The following is a 12,526-nucleotide window of genomic DNA, read 5'->3' as shown; positions in this document are numbered from 1 at the left end:
TGAAACAGCAGCAGTTTATATACAGTTCAAGTAAATAAATTAGGTAAGATTGGTTATAGGATTTTTACATCACATCAATCTTTTCACACACACTCCATCCATTCATTATACTTAATTCATTACAGTAAGGTGGCCATAGAATCACAGAATGGTTTAGGTTGGAAGGCACCTTAAAGATCATCCAGTTCCAATGCCCCTGCCATTGGCAGGGACACCTGCCACTAGCCCTGGTTACCTTCCAGGGAGGGGGCATCCATGATCTCCCTGGGCAACCTGTTCCAGTGTATCTCCACCCTCACTGGCAAGAATTTCTTCCTAATCTCCAGTCCAAATCTCTCCTCTTCCAGATTAAAGCCATTCCTTCTCATCCCATCACTACAAGCCCTTGTAGGAAGTCATTGACATACATTGACAGTTAAGCTCTCCTCCTAGAGGTTTATTATTAAAACCCCCACAGGTTATGGAGAAGAAACATCAATGATTTGATCTCTGTCCAAATCTGTCTCTGGTTTATGTAATGATGCCAGAACAAGGCAATGGTTGACAGACTTTTACTGTCTTTAGATACTGTGTCTTGTTTCTGACTGTTTTAACATTTGAGCTCATCCCACCCTTTAGTCTTAAAGACCTTCCATTCTTGTTATCCTGGTTTCACAGCAGTTCATTATAAGCTTACTCAGTGTAAAAGTTGAACTCTTTCCTTCCGACATCAATAAGGAATCTTTGTGCCATCCCCTGTACTGAGGAAGCACATCATAGGTAAATTATTACATGTACTAGACACAATCCAAGCACTCATTTTGGACAAATTCTGACAGGAATTGCACCTGGCAGGCAGGATAGGCTCCAAACTTATCTGTTCAGAATGCTTTTGTTGCTTCCTGCGTACTTCAGGTCCTAAACATCTGCAAGTCACCCTCAAGTCAGAAGCTACTGGGAACTATACTAAGTGATCCGAGGAACTGCAGTGCTTCTCTCAATGAAAACCTCACTCGTTTATTTAGCATTCTGTCAGCAACAGACAGCCATCAGCACAGAGCCTGGGGGGAGAGTGCAGGGGGAGTAACACTTCTCTGCTTTCTTGCCATCAGGGTTCTTCACATTAACGCAAGCATAGGAACCACTGGAAGGAAGAGAGAACTGCCAAATGATCCTCAAACACAACCAAGGCATTGTTGAAATCGTACTTCTCAGCCATTTGGAGAAATAACTTTGTATTATTGAGTGAAATCCATCAAAGTACCAGAGTATCATAAATGCATTGGGTTGGAAGGGACCCTCAAAGATCTTTTTGTCCAACTCCACCTGAAGAGAGCAGGGACGCCTACAACTAGATCAGGTTCCCCAGGGCCACACCAAGTTTGACCATGAATGTCTCCAGGGATGGGGCATCCACCACCTCTCTGGGCAACCTGTTCCAGTATTTCACTATCCTCGCAGTAATGAGCTTCTTCCTAATGTTCAACCTAAATCTCCCCTGCTCCAACTTTAAAGCATTGCCCCTCACCCTGTCACTACAAGCTCTTCTAAACAGATACTGAAAAGCAGCTGTAAGGTCTCTCCATAGCCTTCTCTTCTCCAGGCTGAACAGCTCCAATGCTTTCCACCTGGCTTTACAGACCCCTGAAGATCTTTGTGTCCAGACACCCACTGCAGCTATGCTCAGTGTGCTGATTCTTTGCACCAAATACGCACAGAGACGTTCATAAGCACATTACAGAACATTAAATGCTTTATAATAAAAGATGCAAAGCTGGGAGCTTATTTTCAAAGGGTTATTTTTGCTTGGTAGGTTCACTTAAGGACAATTAATTATACTTTCTTATTTTTGCAGGCTCTGGCCTTGGCAGTCTCCAGGGTTATCCCTGTGCCAGCAGAGACAGTGTGTTTGTTTATTTCCAGGCTTTCCGCTCCTCTGGTTATCTCTACCACGTGCTGCTATCTGTGAGCACATTCACCACCTCCCAGCTTTTAATCATGAAAATATATTTACTCTTCATCCAGGAGACCCTGTTGCTCACAGAACCTCGCTTCTTCAGGAAGCTGGAGTGGTGTTTGGACCACCCCTTTCATAGCAGAAATCCCTTTCCAACATACACATAAGGCTCCCCACAAGATTTATCAAAACCCTATTATTTTCTACTAGATAATATAGATTACTTTTTTCCAATTCATGCTGGAATGTTTGAATCTCAAGAACTGCAGGGGAATGGCTCAGTTCAGAACAGCTCTTCCCCCACAAATCGATTTCAGATCACATTTGTGGAAACTTTTTAAACTGGTCCTAGATTTCATTAAATCTTCCTCAAACACAGAAATTAAATAGCAGGTCCAGTTCAACTAGGCAGCATCCAAGCAGTCAGCAGCATCCCTGGCAATAGCTCTCTGCATTCATTTGCAGGCAGGAGGAACATGAAATATCTGCCTGGCAAGCAAAGGGGCCAGCGCTGCCTCTCTACCTTTCGCAGGCAGAACGCAAGCAGAGCGCTGCAGGCTGCCTCCAGAGATCCACTTGCCCTAAAGGGAATGAGTCAGTGCTGGCAATGAACAGCCAAATCACAGGAGAGCTGGAAGCCACCGATCTGAAAGTCAAATTTATCAGGACATTACATCCTGTTTAGTCAGAGCCAACAATGCCACAAAAAGGTCTGCCTCAGACTGACACTGAGGTTGGGGAAAAAGATATTAATTATTGAAGGGAAGGAGCAAAGATGAGCACTTGGCTTTAGTTTGCCTCTGGACATAATGACTCCTGGACATTTAATTGGATTTGGCCACTGTGCAAAGCTGTGCATCACATCTGGGTTGCCTGGCACAGACTGTGAGGCAAGCCCAGCAATGCGCTTGGGAACCCAGATGGAGCTGCTGTCCTGGTGAGCTACTCTAGTGTCCACAGGGATGCACAGTGGTGTTTTGCAGAGGGCAAAGATCAAAGTCTTTTCCCTTTGCATGCTTATTCTTTTTCATTACTGATATAAAGTAAGCAGGAGCAGATCCCTGAACTAGGAGCTGAGCTGAAGTAACAAGAGTGAAAACTGCTTCTAGCATGTTTTAGGCTCTCAGAATATTAACAACTAGCAAATTCAATACGTATCTTTTCTAAGTGACCAGGAATGGGCTGCTACTCAATTCAAAATAAACCTCTTGGTTTAGTTTGTGAAGAGATAGGCTCAACCAGTTGGAGAAAATGTTGCTGTGAAATTCAGGAAGGACAATAAAAACTAGGCAATGCAGCCCATGGTTCGACCTAAAGACCAAACGCTGCAGGAACGAGCTGGCTAGAAATCACTTTAGATGACAGTTAAGCTAAGAGGGAGGGAGATGACAGATGATGGCAGTGCCAGCCACCCTCCAAGCCTGCGAGCACCAGGAACAGCAGCCGATTTCTGAGCTTTATTTCATGTCTGCTTCCTCACAGTTTCCATCCTGTCAGGCTCCTCTTAGCTTTCATGTTTCTTTTCAGACTTGCTCCCTTCCTTTTCCTGCTGCTATCATCTCATCATGCTTGCCTTCCCATCACCTTCGCAGTAACTAACACCCCCTTCAAACATCAGCTGCCACCCTTGCTGCTCCATTTCTTCTGTTGTTCCTCTCATACAACTGCTAGATGAAAATGTTCTTCAGGGTACAAAAATGAGTCATTTGTGCCTCTGAAGCATTTAACACAGTTGGCTCTTCAGATGTTTACAGTAAAGCGATCTCATTAGGTTTAATAAACAATAAAAAGGAGGAAAAAAAAGGACTTTCTATTAAGGATGCTCAGTAGGAGAGATGGCTTGATACAGTGACAGACTGACAACTGTCTATCAAGTCCAGCATGAGAAGGAAGGCAATGAGCTCATCTGCTCAGCCAGATTACAAACACATTCAAGTTAAAAGCTAGAGACAGCAGGTACTCCTGCTAGGACAGAAGCTCAGGTACATGCAGCTTTTGCAAGCAGGTGGGCTTGCGTGGGAAACCCTGGGAACAGCTCCTGAATGTGCATATTGGTGCTTTTCAGTTCTTAAGAACAAAGCAATGAAAATTCTTGACACCAACCCAATGCAGTCAAGCGTAGCATCACACATACGTGTAACATACATCTGTTAGGAACCCCACAAAGCTGAACAAGGGCAAGTGTAAGATCCTGCACCTGGGGAGGAATAACTCCCTGCACCAGTATAGGTGAGGGATCAACCTGCTGGGAAGCAGCTCTGCAGAGAAGGACCTGGAAGTGCTGGTGCACAAGTTCACCGTGAGCCAGCAATGGACAGAAGAGATCCAAACACAAAGTAACATTCTTTGCTGTGAGGCTGCTGGAGCCCTGAAACCAGCTGCCTTGAGAGGTTGTGGAGTCGTCTTCTCTGGAGAGATTCCAAACCCACCTGATCATTGTGACCCTGGGCAATCTGTTGTGGGTGACACTGCTTTAGCAGAGGGCTTGGACTAGGTGATCCTCAGAGGTCCCTTTCAATTTGCCCCTTTCTGGGATATACACATCTTCTTGTCTTAGGTTTTTGGGTTGTGTTTTTTTTTTTTCCCATTTGGTTAATTTTTATTTGTATTCTTTTGTGTTGGTGTTAGTTTTGTTTGGATTTTGTTGGGTTTTTTAAGATAGATACATAGATATACACACATTTCTTTCAGCCACACACCTCTGAAAATAAACCCAACACAACACCAAAAAACCAAGCAAGAAGTATTTCCCTGAGAAACAACTGTTTGTGCTGGAAATACATTACACTTTCCAGATGCATCAACAACTGTTTCTTAAAGCACTGAATTCACACCTAGAAATGCAGAATAAGAGTTGGGCTGCCAGCACACAAACGGGCACACATTGACAGAAAATCCCTCCTCTGGAGAAATGAAGCACCTAGCACAGCAGCTTGCTATCTTGCTGACAGAAACGCTCTTCTGCTTATCCAGCAAATGCTGCTGCAGCTCCAGTAAGTGCATTTCTAACTGAGGACAGACCCATCTATATAGCAGTCAAATGGCTTTAATGCCCTGCTTCCTCCCTGGCTTCATCTTCACACCCTACTTCTACTATGCATATACACATATGTATATACACATGAGTACAGACATACTCTGCCAAGCAATACTTTACCTTTCTTCAGTATCTTTCCATATAAAAAAAACCCTCACATGGTCCCAACACCATTTCCAGCTCCATGATTTTTCATTAAGAAGACAACCTGAAACCACACTGCACTCAACTGCTGTATTTGCCTCTTCAGGCCCTTCTATTCACCCCCCTCCATTATTGAGGGGCTGACCTTTGAGTCAATACTAAGAGAATTCAGCAGTACTGGAGTTAAAAGCACAACATTGAAGAGCACCATTGCCAGCACAACATGAAGATCTACTTCTTCTGCTCAGGCAGGTAGTGATGTTTTCTTTACATTCAAAGAGAGAGAAGGATTGATCCCCAACGTGAAAAATGGATAAAGGCTGGATTAAATTGTAATACTCTTGAAAGTGTTGTTCTTTACAACACTGCAGAGTGAAACAGCCTCCTTAGCTGAATTAGCAGCCAAGAGCTGCTTCCCACCGATTTAACTACCCAGAAATAAAGCTGAGATTATGACAAAGATGTAAGTTAAGAATTATGGTAAACTCTCTTTCCTCTGTTAGGTGGGCTCTGCAGACATTGCAGCTAACAAAACAGGAGACAGGGGGATACTTGGAGTGCTTGTAGTACAAAGGAAACAGCACAGCTGAATCAAGGTTTGCGTAACCATAGGTTGCTCAGGCTGCAGCACCGATCTGTGCCCACACAACGTCATCAGCTGTCAAACCCCACAGCTTTGCTGCAAAATGAACTTAAAAAAAAACCTAAACAACAACAAAAAGAAATACATCAAGGAACAAAAGCCAGATCCCATCCTCCCAAAATTCATAAGCAGCTCAATCATTCTGTAGCAACATGAGCTGCGCCACTTCAAACTGTAGCAGAATTCACCACGTCGGCTTCAACTCTTGGTCCCAGAGAGATCTAACTGAAGAGAAGAAATCAAGTGGCTGGCCTTGGGTTGATTTACAAGCACTAGTTCAAAAACACACCCACAAACCAACCCAAACAAACAAGAAAAACAGAACAGCACTAAGTAGGTTCACTCTTCATGGGTTTTGTTTCCCTATTTACCAGGCCTTGTTCACAAGTAGATATGTTTCTGTTCCCCCCAAATTACATCCTCTTTAACTGTAACACTAAACATCACTTACAGTCTTCTCTCTCCAAAAGGTCCTTGTTTTATTGAACTGACTTATCAGCATTTAATTCTGGGATGTGCAATGCTCTGCCATCCAGATTGAAAAGTATCTGACATCTCTGAGCCACGCTGTGATAGATGAGGATGTATTTACTGGATATTAAAAAACAAGTGGGTCTGATTAAATGATGTATAGTCTGATTAAGGCATAGTAATTGTCTCCTCTACCACGAAGATATATGATCTTTAGAACTTGCAATAATGAACACTAGAAGCAATTGCTTGTTATATAATTATGACTGTACAGAAAGGCAGGGCCAGGGTATGAGAAGTCCTTACAGATGCCATTGACAACATTCACCACCTCTGTGTGTCCTCTCCTGCAGCGTGTATAGTTATAGAATTCTTTTGGTTGGAAAAGAACTTTAAGATCAAGTCCAACCATTCTCTAACTCTACCAAGACTGGTGCTAAACCATGTCCCTTAACACTGCATCTCTGTATCTTTTAAACACCTCCAGGGATGGGGATTCAACCAACTCCCTGAGAAACCTGTTCCAGTGGTTGAGAACCCTTACAGGGAAGAGGTTTCTCCTGATCTCCAACCAAAACCTCCCCTGGTGCAATTTGAGGCCATTTCCTCTAATCCTATCGCTTGTTTTTTTGGGAGAAGAGAACAATCTCCACCTCACTCAAACCTCCTTTCAGGCAGTTGTAGAGTAAGATCTCCCTTCAGCCTCCTATTCCCAAACAGAACAACCCTAGTTCCCTCAGCCACTCCTCAGAAGATCCACTCCAGACCCTTCACCACCTTTGCTTACTTTCTCTGGACCTGTTCTAGCACCTCAGTATCTTTCTTGTTGGGTTGCTCTTTTCCTCTAGGTTTATCTTGAAGGAGTAGGAAACAAGTAGCATTCAAAAGTAAAAGGTAACGGGGATGGGAAGGCAGTAGGTCAGGAGTAAAGATTTTCAAGTAGGTAAACATTTCCCCGCAAAAGCAGGTATCATCTAAGCAGACCAATATCCAAGTACCACTAACAGGCACAGACAGGGAGAGAACCATCTGAAGAAAAATTAGAGAACTAAGAAATGTGAGTGGTAGTGGAAGAAAGTGTTTCTTGGCCAAGTACACTGGCATAAATGAGCCAAGTAACATTGCTCCATAAAGTGTTCAAGAAATACCATAAAAGCCAAGTATACCACATTCATCTCAAGAATGATACCACAGAGCCAAGAAATGTCAAGCCAGCAGCTGTTCTTTGTGGCAGTAGAGCCCTCTGGCACTCAGGCAGTGGTAAGCACAGGAGGTTTCTTGCATCACAGCAGGAAATCTGGACTACAGCTTGGGTCAGTTTCTAACAGCAGGTGAGCCCTGTATGCTGCTGCTGCTTAAAATATCTGCAAGGAAGATCTCAACTAGGACTGCACCTGCAAGCACGTTTTAGAAGCTTTGTTACATGTTTTTATCTATGCATTGCAAGACAGCAAGGAAACAGACTGAAGCAGCTTCTACACACACAAAAAAACTAAACTCTAAAGGACATATGCTTTATATAGCCAGCCACACACTCTCTTGCTGCTCCTCACCCAAACATCACAGGAGTTTTATGAATGCTAACCAGGCTTCAGCATCTCTATGGCAAAACAGAGCTCACGTTACTGAGCAAAGCCATACATACACCTCTGCCAGACTTTGGGAGGTGAATTTCAGATGACAGCTTCCATTTTATAGACATTATCTTACCAGGGCCATGTCAGTCACAGATTTGTTCATTGCCAAAACACATAAGCTCCAGTGCTAATGCTGCACGCCTCTCCATTCCACATTCAGCACTTTCAAGCACAAAAGTTGCCAATACACATTTGTTTACCTCATGTAAAAAATTACAAAGAAAATTACCAGAGGCATAAAACAACTATTGTGATAAATAATGAGCTTAAGCAAAAAAAAAACCAACACAGCAAACCCAAAAAAAACTAACAAAACACACAGAGCAAGAATCAGACACTGATTCTTCTGTGCTGAATGTTATTCAAAAGAAGGATTGTCAGTGCAATGCTGAACAGATCAATTTATTTCCTTTTCTTCTCCCCAGTTAGCTGGATTTTATATCCAAAAGTAATCATTCCTATAAGAAACAACCCCCTGTCCATATCTTTTGAGGTTCACAAAGCCTCAGACCTACATCTTTACACTGTTTTGGTTTCCATGGTAACAGATGATGGTGCCTTCTAAAAAATGCTGTAATATTCTCCAGTAAGTGTCCCAAATCATTCTCGTAATATTAATGAAAACCCGAGCACGTGGGCCTGCACACAGAGCAGAGCTGACTGAAAAAGCACAATTAAACGAGAAAAGCAGAGCCAAGGGACTTTCTGAAGGGCTGGGTTGTGGGGGGAAAAAAAAAAAAAAGGATCTGCATTTATAAAAGAGAAAGATGATCACTCAGAGATTCATAATCACCTTAATGCACACGGTGACCTTTTCCATGCCTCTGCCGAAACAGGCAGCTTCACAACATCCACCTTTTTAATAGTAATTGTTTATGTATTAGAAACCAAATCAAGCCAGCCAGGAATGAAAAATAAAGTTGAATTGTTGCGCTAACAGCTCCCCAGAGGGAGTGAAAAGTGATTATTGAGTTAAATGGCTGCATTGTTAACAATTGCCACACAGAGTGGCTTGCTCAGAAAGATCCGTTTTTCACTGCCAATTTACTGACAGCAAAAGCTGTGAGCAAATGAACTCCTACTAAACGACTTAATCTTCCCCCCAAAAAAAAGATTCCTTGCAGTTTGCTTCCTTTTCATCTTCCCTGGACAGACCATGTATAATCAGCTATCCGTTGCCATAACTTTATGATGTGGCAGCAGCCTTTTGCAAGCAGCACAGCTACTTGTGCAAACATTCCAGAGCTCTGCCATAGCGAAATAGGGAGCAGCATAGAGGAGGGGGAAAAAAAATAATTAAAGCAAACGCTGACATCAGAGGGAAAAAATAAGTGTCAGAGCAATCTGGTGTTCAGGTGATCAGTCCCAATATAAACCCAGTGTCCTACTTTCCCCCTTAAACGCTTTTTCACAGCTACAAATTACTTTAATCCCTGCTAAAAACGCACACGCACGAAACAGACCATGGCGAAGCGCGCAGCAACTGCAGGACTCCTCCACATATTTGGTGAGGGGAAAAAATTGCACACATGCTTTGGGGGGGGGGGGGGGAAATAAAGAATAAAAGCAGCAACTTCCCACTAGGCAAAGTTCCTCAATTTCTGAAGCCCTGAGAGAACCGGTAACGTCTAGAGTGACCTCGGGTTACTTCTGTCTCTCCTATGGGATCGTAGAGCAATTCAATTCAGAGCGGATCCTATGCTAATGAAAAGTTTATCACCTCCATATATAAAACAGAAATACAGAAACAAATGCAGAGGCTGCAGCAACTGAAAGTAATTGGCTGGGGAGAAAGTGTTACACATGCAATGCAGAATTACACAAAGAAAGAAGTGTTAACCAGCTCCCTCACTCTGAAACTAGGTATTCCAGGAAGAAGCCATCAGCATTCCGCTGTTGCTTCGTAGTAGTCCTAGTTTTATACACCGTGGATGCGAAGCAGCAGCAGCTGTGCAAGTTGGGTAGGAACTGAATACCATTTTGTCTCGACTTGTGTCTTTCCTACTCCTCAGCTCAATTATCATAGAAGAAAAGAAATCAAACCCAACAACAACACGCCGCCGACTTCTTGCACAGTGATTTTTGGGGATGTTTAACAAAAGGCTGCTGAATAAACACATTAGGCTTTGAAAAAATTCAATCAGGAGAGAGGAGGAATTTGCATCCTAATAGTTATGGAGACAGCACCACCTGATGGAAGATCCGAGCGCGCACAGATGGCTTTAACTGGAGTCTGTCTCCAAACTTCGCTGGCGTTTGAGGCACAAAGTGCTGCTGAAAATCCCCGCTTTTTACCATTAAAAACCCCAACAACAAACAAACCAACCCCACAACCCAAATTTTAAATCTGCCATCGTTTCCGAGTCCTGTCCGTTACACTTCACGCCAAATATATAGAGAGGAGAAAATTTTCCTTTAACTTCAGTAATAGAAGTGCCTCAGAAACCATTATAGAATGAGCTCTTCTTACTGTGGTAAGAAACACACTACAATAGCAGGTGGAAAGAGGTACTGCTGATTAAAAAGCCTCCTGGTCACTGGACTGATTACTGAAAGAAAACACTTGACTTCTTGAAATTAACAAAAACACCAGGCTAAGCCCCACCTGTGCATGCGTTTAGCTCATGTTATGTTCTTATTTCTCTTAAATGTCTTCTGCCCCCTTAGAAGTTTGCCATCCTCACAGAACACTCTTCTTTCTAAGCATCTGGCTAGGTGATTCATCAAACACCGAGGATCTCATCTCAACTGATATGACAAATGTCGAGAACACGAAAACACAGTTGGGATAGGAGGCAAAAAAAAGAGAGAGCTCCACACGTTGCTTACTCAAGGAAGCAGCTATTTAACTAGGTTAGATATCCCAGCCTTTCCAATAAATCTGCGGGTCTGTGCAGTTGCCTAGCAATGTAAACACGATACCGAGGTGGTATCAAACCATGGGATTGATTACAACATCCACTTCACCAGGGCTCTCTTCTGCCTGCCTGGCCCTTCACACTCGAAACTTTCTTCTGAGCCACCTCGCACCACGAAAGATGAGTTCAAAGGACATGCTGTGCTCTGGCTGCACACTCAGCAGCTCCTACACTCTTCACAATTTGTGTTGTAAAGAAGCAAGACAAAGTCTTCTGAGCTCTTAGCCTTAAAGAAGGAAAATCTCCCAGTTTGAGATGAACTAAACTGAGGTGCTGTGGAAGTACGAAACCAAGTCACAAGCACCGAAAATTAGCCCAACATTAGTCAATGCTGAATAACAAATCTTGACTTGTCTAAGATAGGTGGGGAATTGATTTAAAAACAAATTAGAAAGCTAAACATACGAAGCCTAAAAGTTACAACTGATTGTTTCTTAACATAAAGAAAGTTAATATTTTATTATAATACCCAAGACGAAAAAAAAAAAAAATGAGACCACACGTCTGTTTTACCGACAAAATAGCACAAGAGGACAAAAGCGACTCTATAAGCACCTGTCGTCTTCAAATAATTCAAACTATGCCTAAAAGAAACTTGTAGGAGAAGGGAAATAACCGGCTACTATTAATGTACACATGCCAGGGAGCAAAGTATTCCTTAACCTCAGAGTGACAGCGAAAGAGACAACTGGGAAGGAGCCAGCCCAAGCAGCTGAGCCCCCCCTAAGAAAGTTACTTGAGCTGCGAGATACAAGGGCAGAAAAAAGCTACCACAGGATTTTCGACCACTGCCCCGAAGCCACTCGCCTGGGGACCGGCGGCGGTCAACCCGCGCTGCGCAGCCTTCAGGGGCAAGCTCCAACCGCCGACTCGGGGAGGCTGTTCCCCCCACAAAAAGGTCTCAAACACCTCGAATCCAAGAACAAAACCACTGCATTTATCTCCTAGTGTACGCAACTTTTCGAGGTGCTAAACTCCCCAGTCCCCAACCCTGACACCGTTATCACAGCCTTAGCAGGACCCGACAATGACAACCATCCCCGATGGCCCAAGGTGGGCTTCGAATCACGGCCCCGCTGCGCATACCGACTTTTAACCATCCCGCTCCTTCCCCACCGACCAGCTGCCTCCGAACGACTTTTCCATCCCTACCAAGATCCAGACCTTGCACAGGGAGCTCCGTGCCAGGCCAATAGACTAAGGAGAGATGAAACGAAGAGTTCGGGGTGCTAGGCAGCGTGCCCTAGAGCTCGCTGCCCCGCAGCTGGGGGTGCCCCGAGAAAACCGGGTAAAGAGCGCCGAGGTAACAGCGGAGAGTCCGGGTGGCACTCACCTGGGAAGAGCTGTCCCTCCACCCTGGGCAAGAGCTGCAGGAGAAAGACGATCGCGGCGACGCCGGTCATCCTTCCTTCCTTTCCCCGGAGTTCACCTGCCCTCCCCGCTGCCGCGGTGCCGCTGCCTCCCTGCAAATATTCCCCGCATTGGTGGCTCGGGCGCGGCAGCGGCCCCGGCAGCTCAGCCGGAGCCGCGGTGCTGCTCGGAGAAGCCGCCGAAGTGGCGGCGGGAGGCGCGGGAGGCGGGCGGGAAGCTCCCCCCGAGCCCGGCGCCGGCCGCGCCCGCGCAGAGCCGGCCCCGCTGCCCCGCCGCGGCGGGGGCACCAGCCTCGCCCCCCCCCCTTCCCTCCTCTCCACGCACCGAAGAAGGCGGCTGCGCTGGGGGGCGGGTTGGGGGTTTGTTAAT

General features: G+C 44.7%; 1 protein-coding gene across 7 annotated transcripts in view; it reads right to left on the bottom strand.

Moving 5' to 3' along the window:
- PTPRT (protein tyrosine phosphatase receptor type T) overlaps positions 1–12,297 on the bottom strand; it is a 460,558-nt gene extending 448,261 nt beyond the window's left edge. For all 7 annotated transcript variants that reach the window (XM_068150103.1, XM_068150108.1, XM_068150109.1 and 4 more), the window contains exon 1: positions 12,120–12,297. In XM_068150103.1, the coding sequence (XP_068006204.1) occupies positions 12,120–12,189 (70 nt within the window). In that variant the 5' untranslated portion in view covers positions 12,190–12,297. The remainder of the gene's footprint in view (positions 1–12,119) is intronic.
- Between the last annotated feature and the right edge of the window lie 229 nt (positions 12,298–12,526).

The sequence above is a fragment of the Melanerpes formicivorus genome, unplaced genomic scaffold, assembly GCF_026170545.1.
Source record: "Melanerpes formicivorus ecotype bairdi unplaced genomic scaffold, bMelFor1.0.p_v2 SCAF_19, whole genome shotgun sequence".
NCBI classification, from domain to species: Eukaryota; Metazoa; Chordata; class Aves; order Piciformes; family Picidae; genus Melanerpes; species Melanerpes formicivorus.
This window is presented reverse-complemented; position numbering and strand designations above follow the sequence as displayed.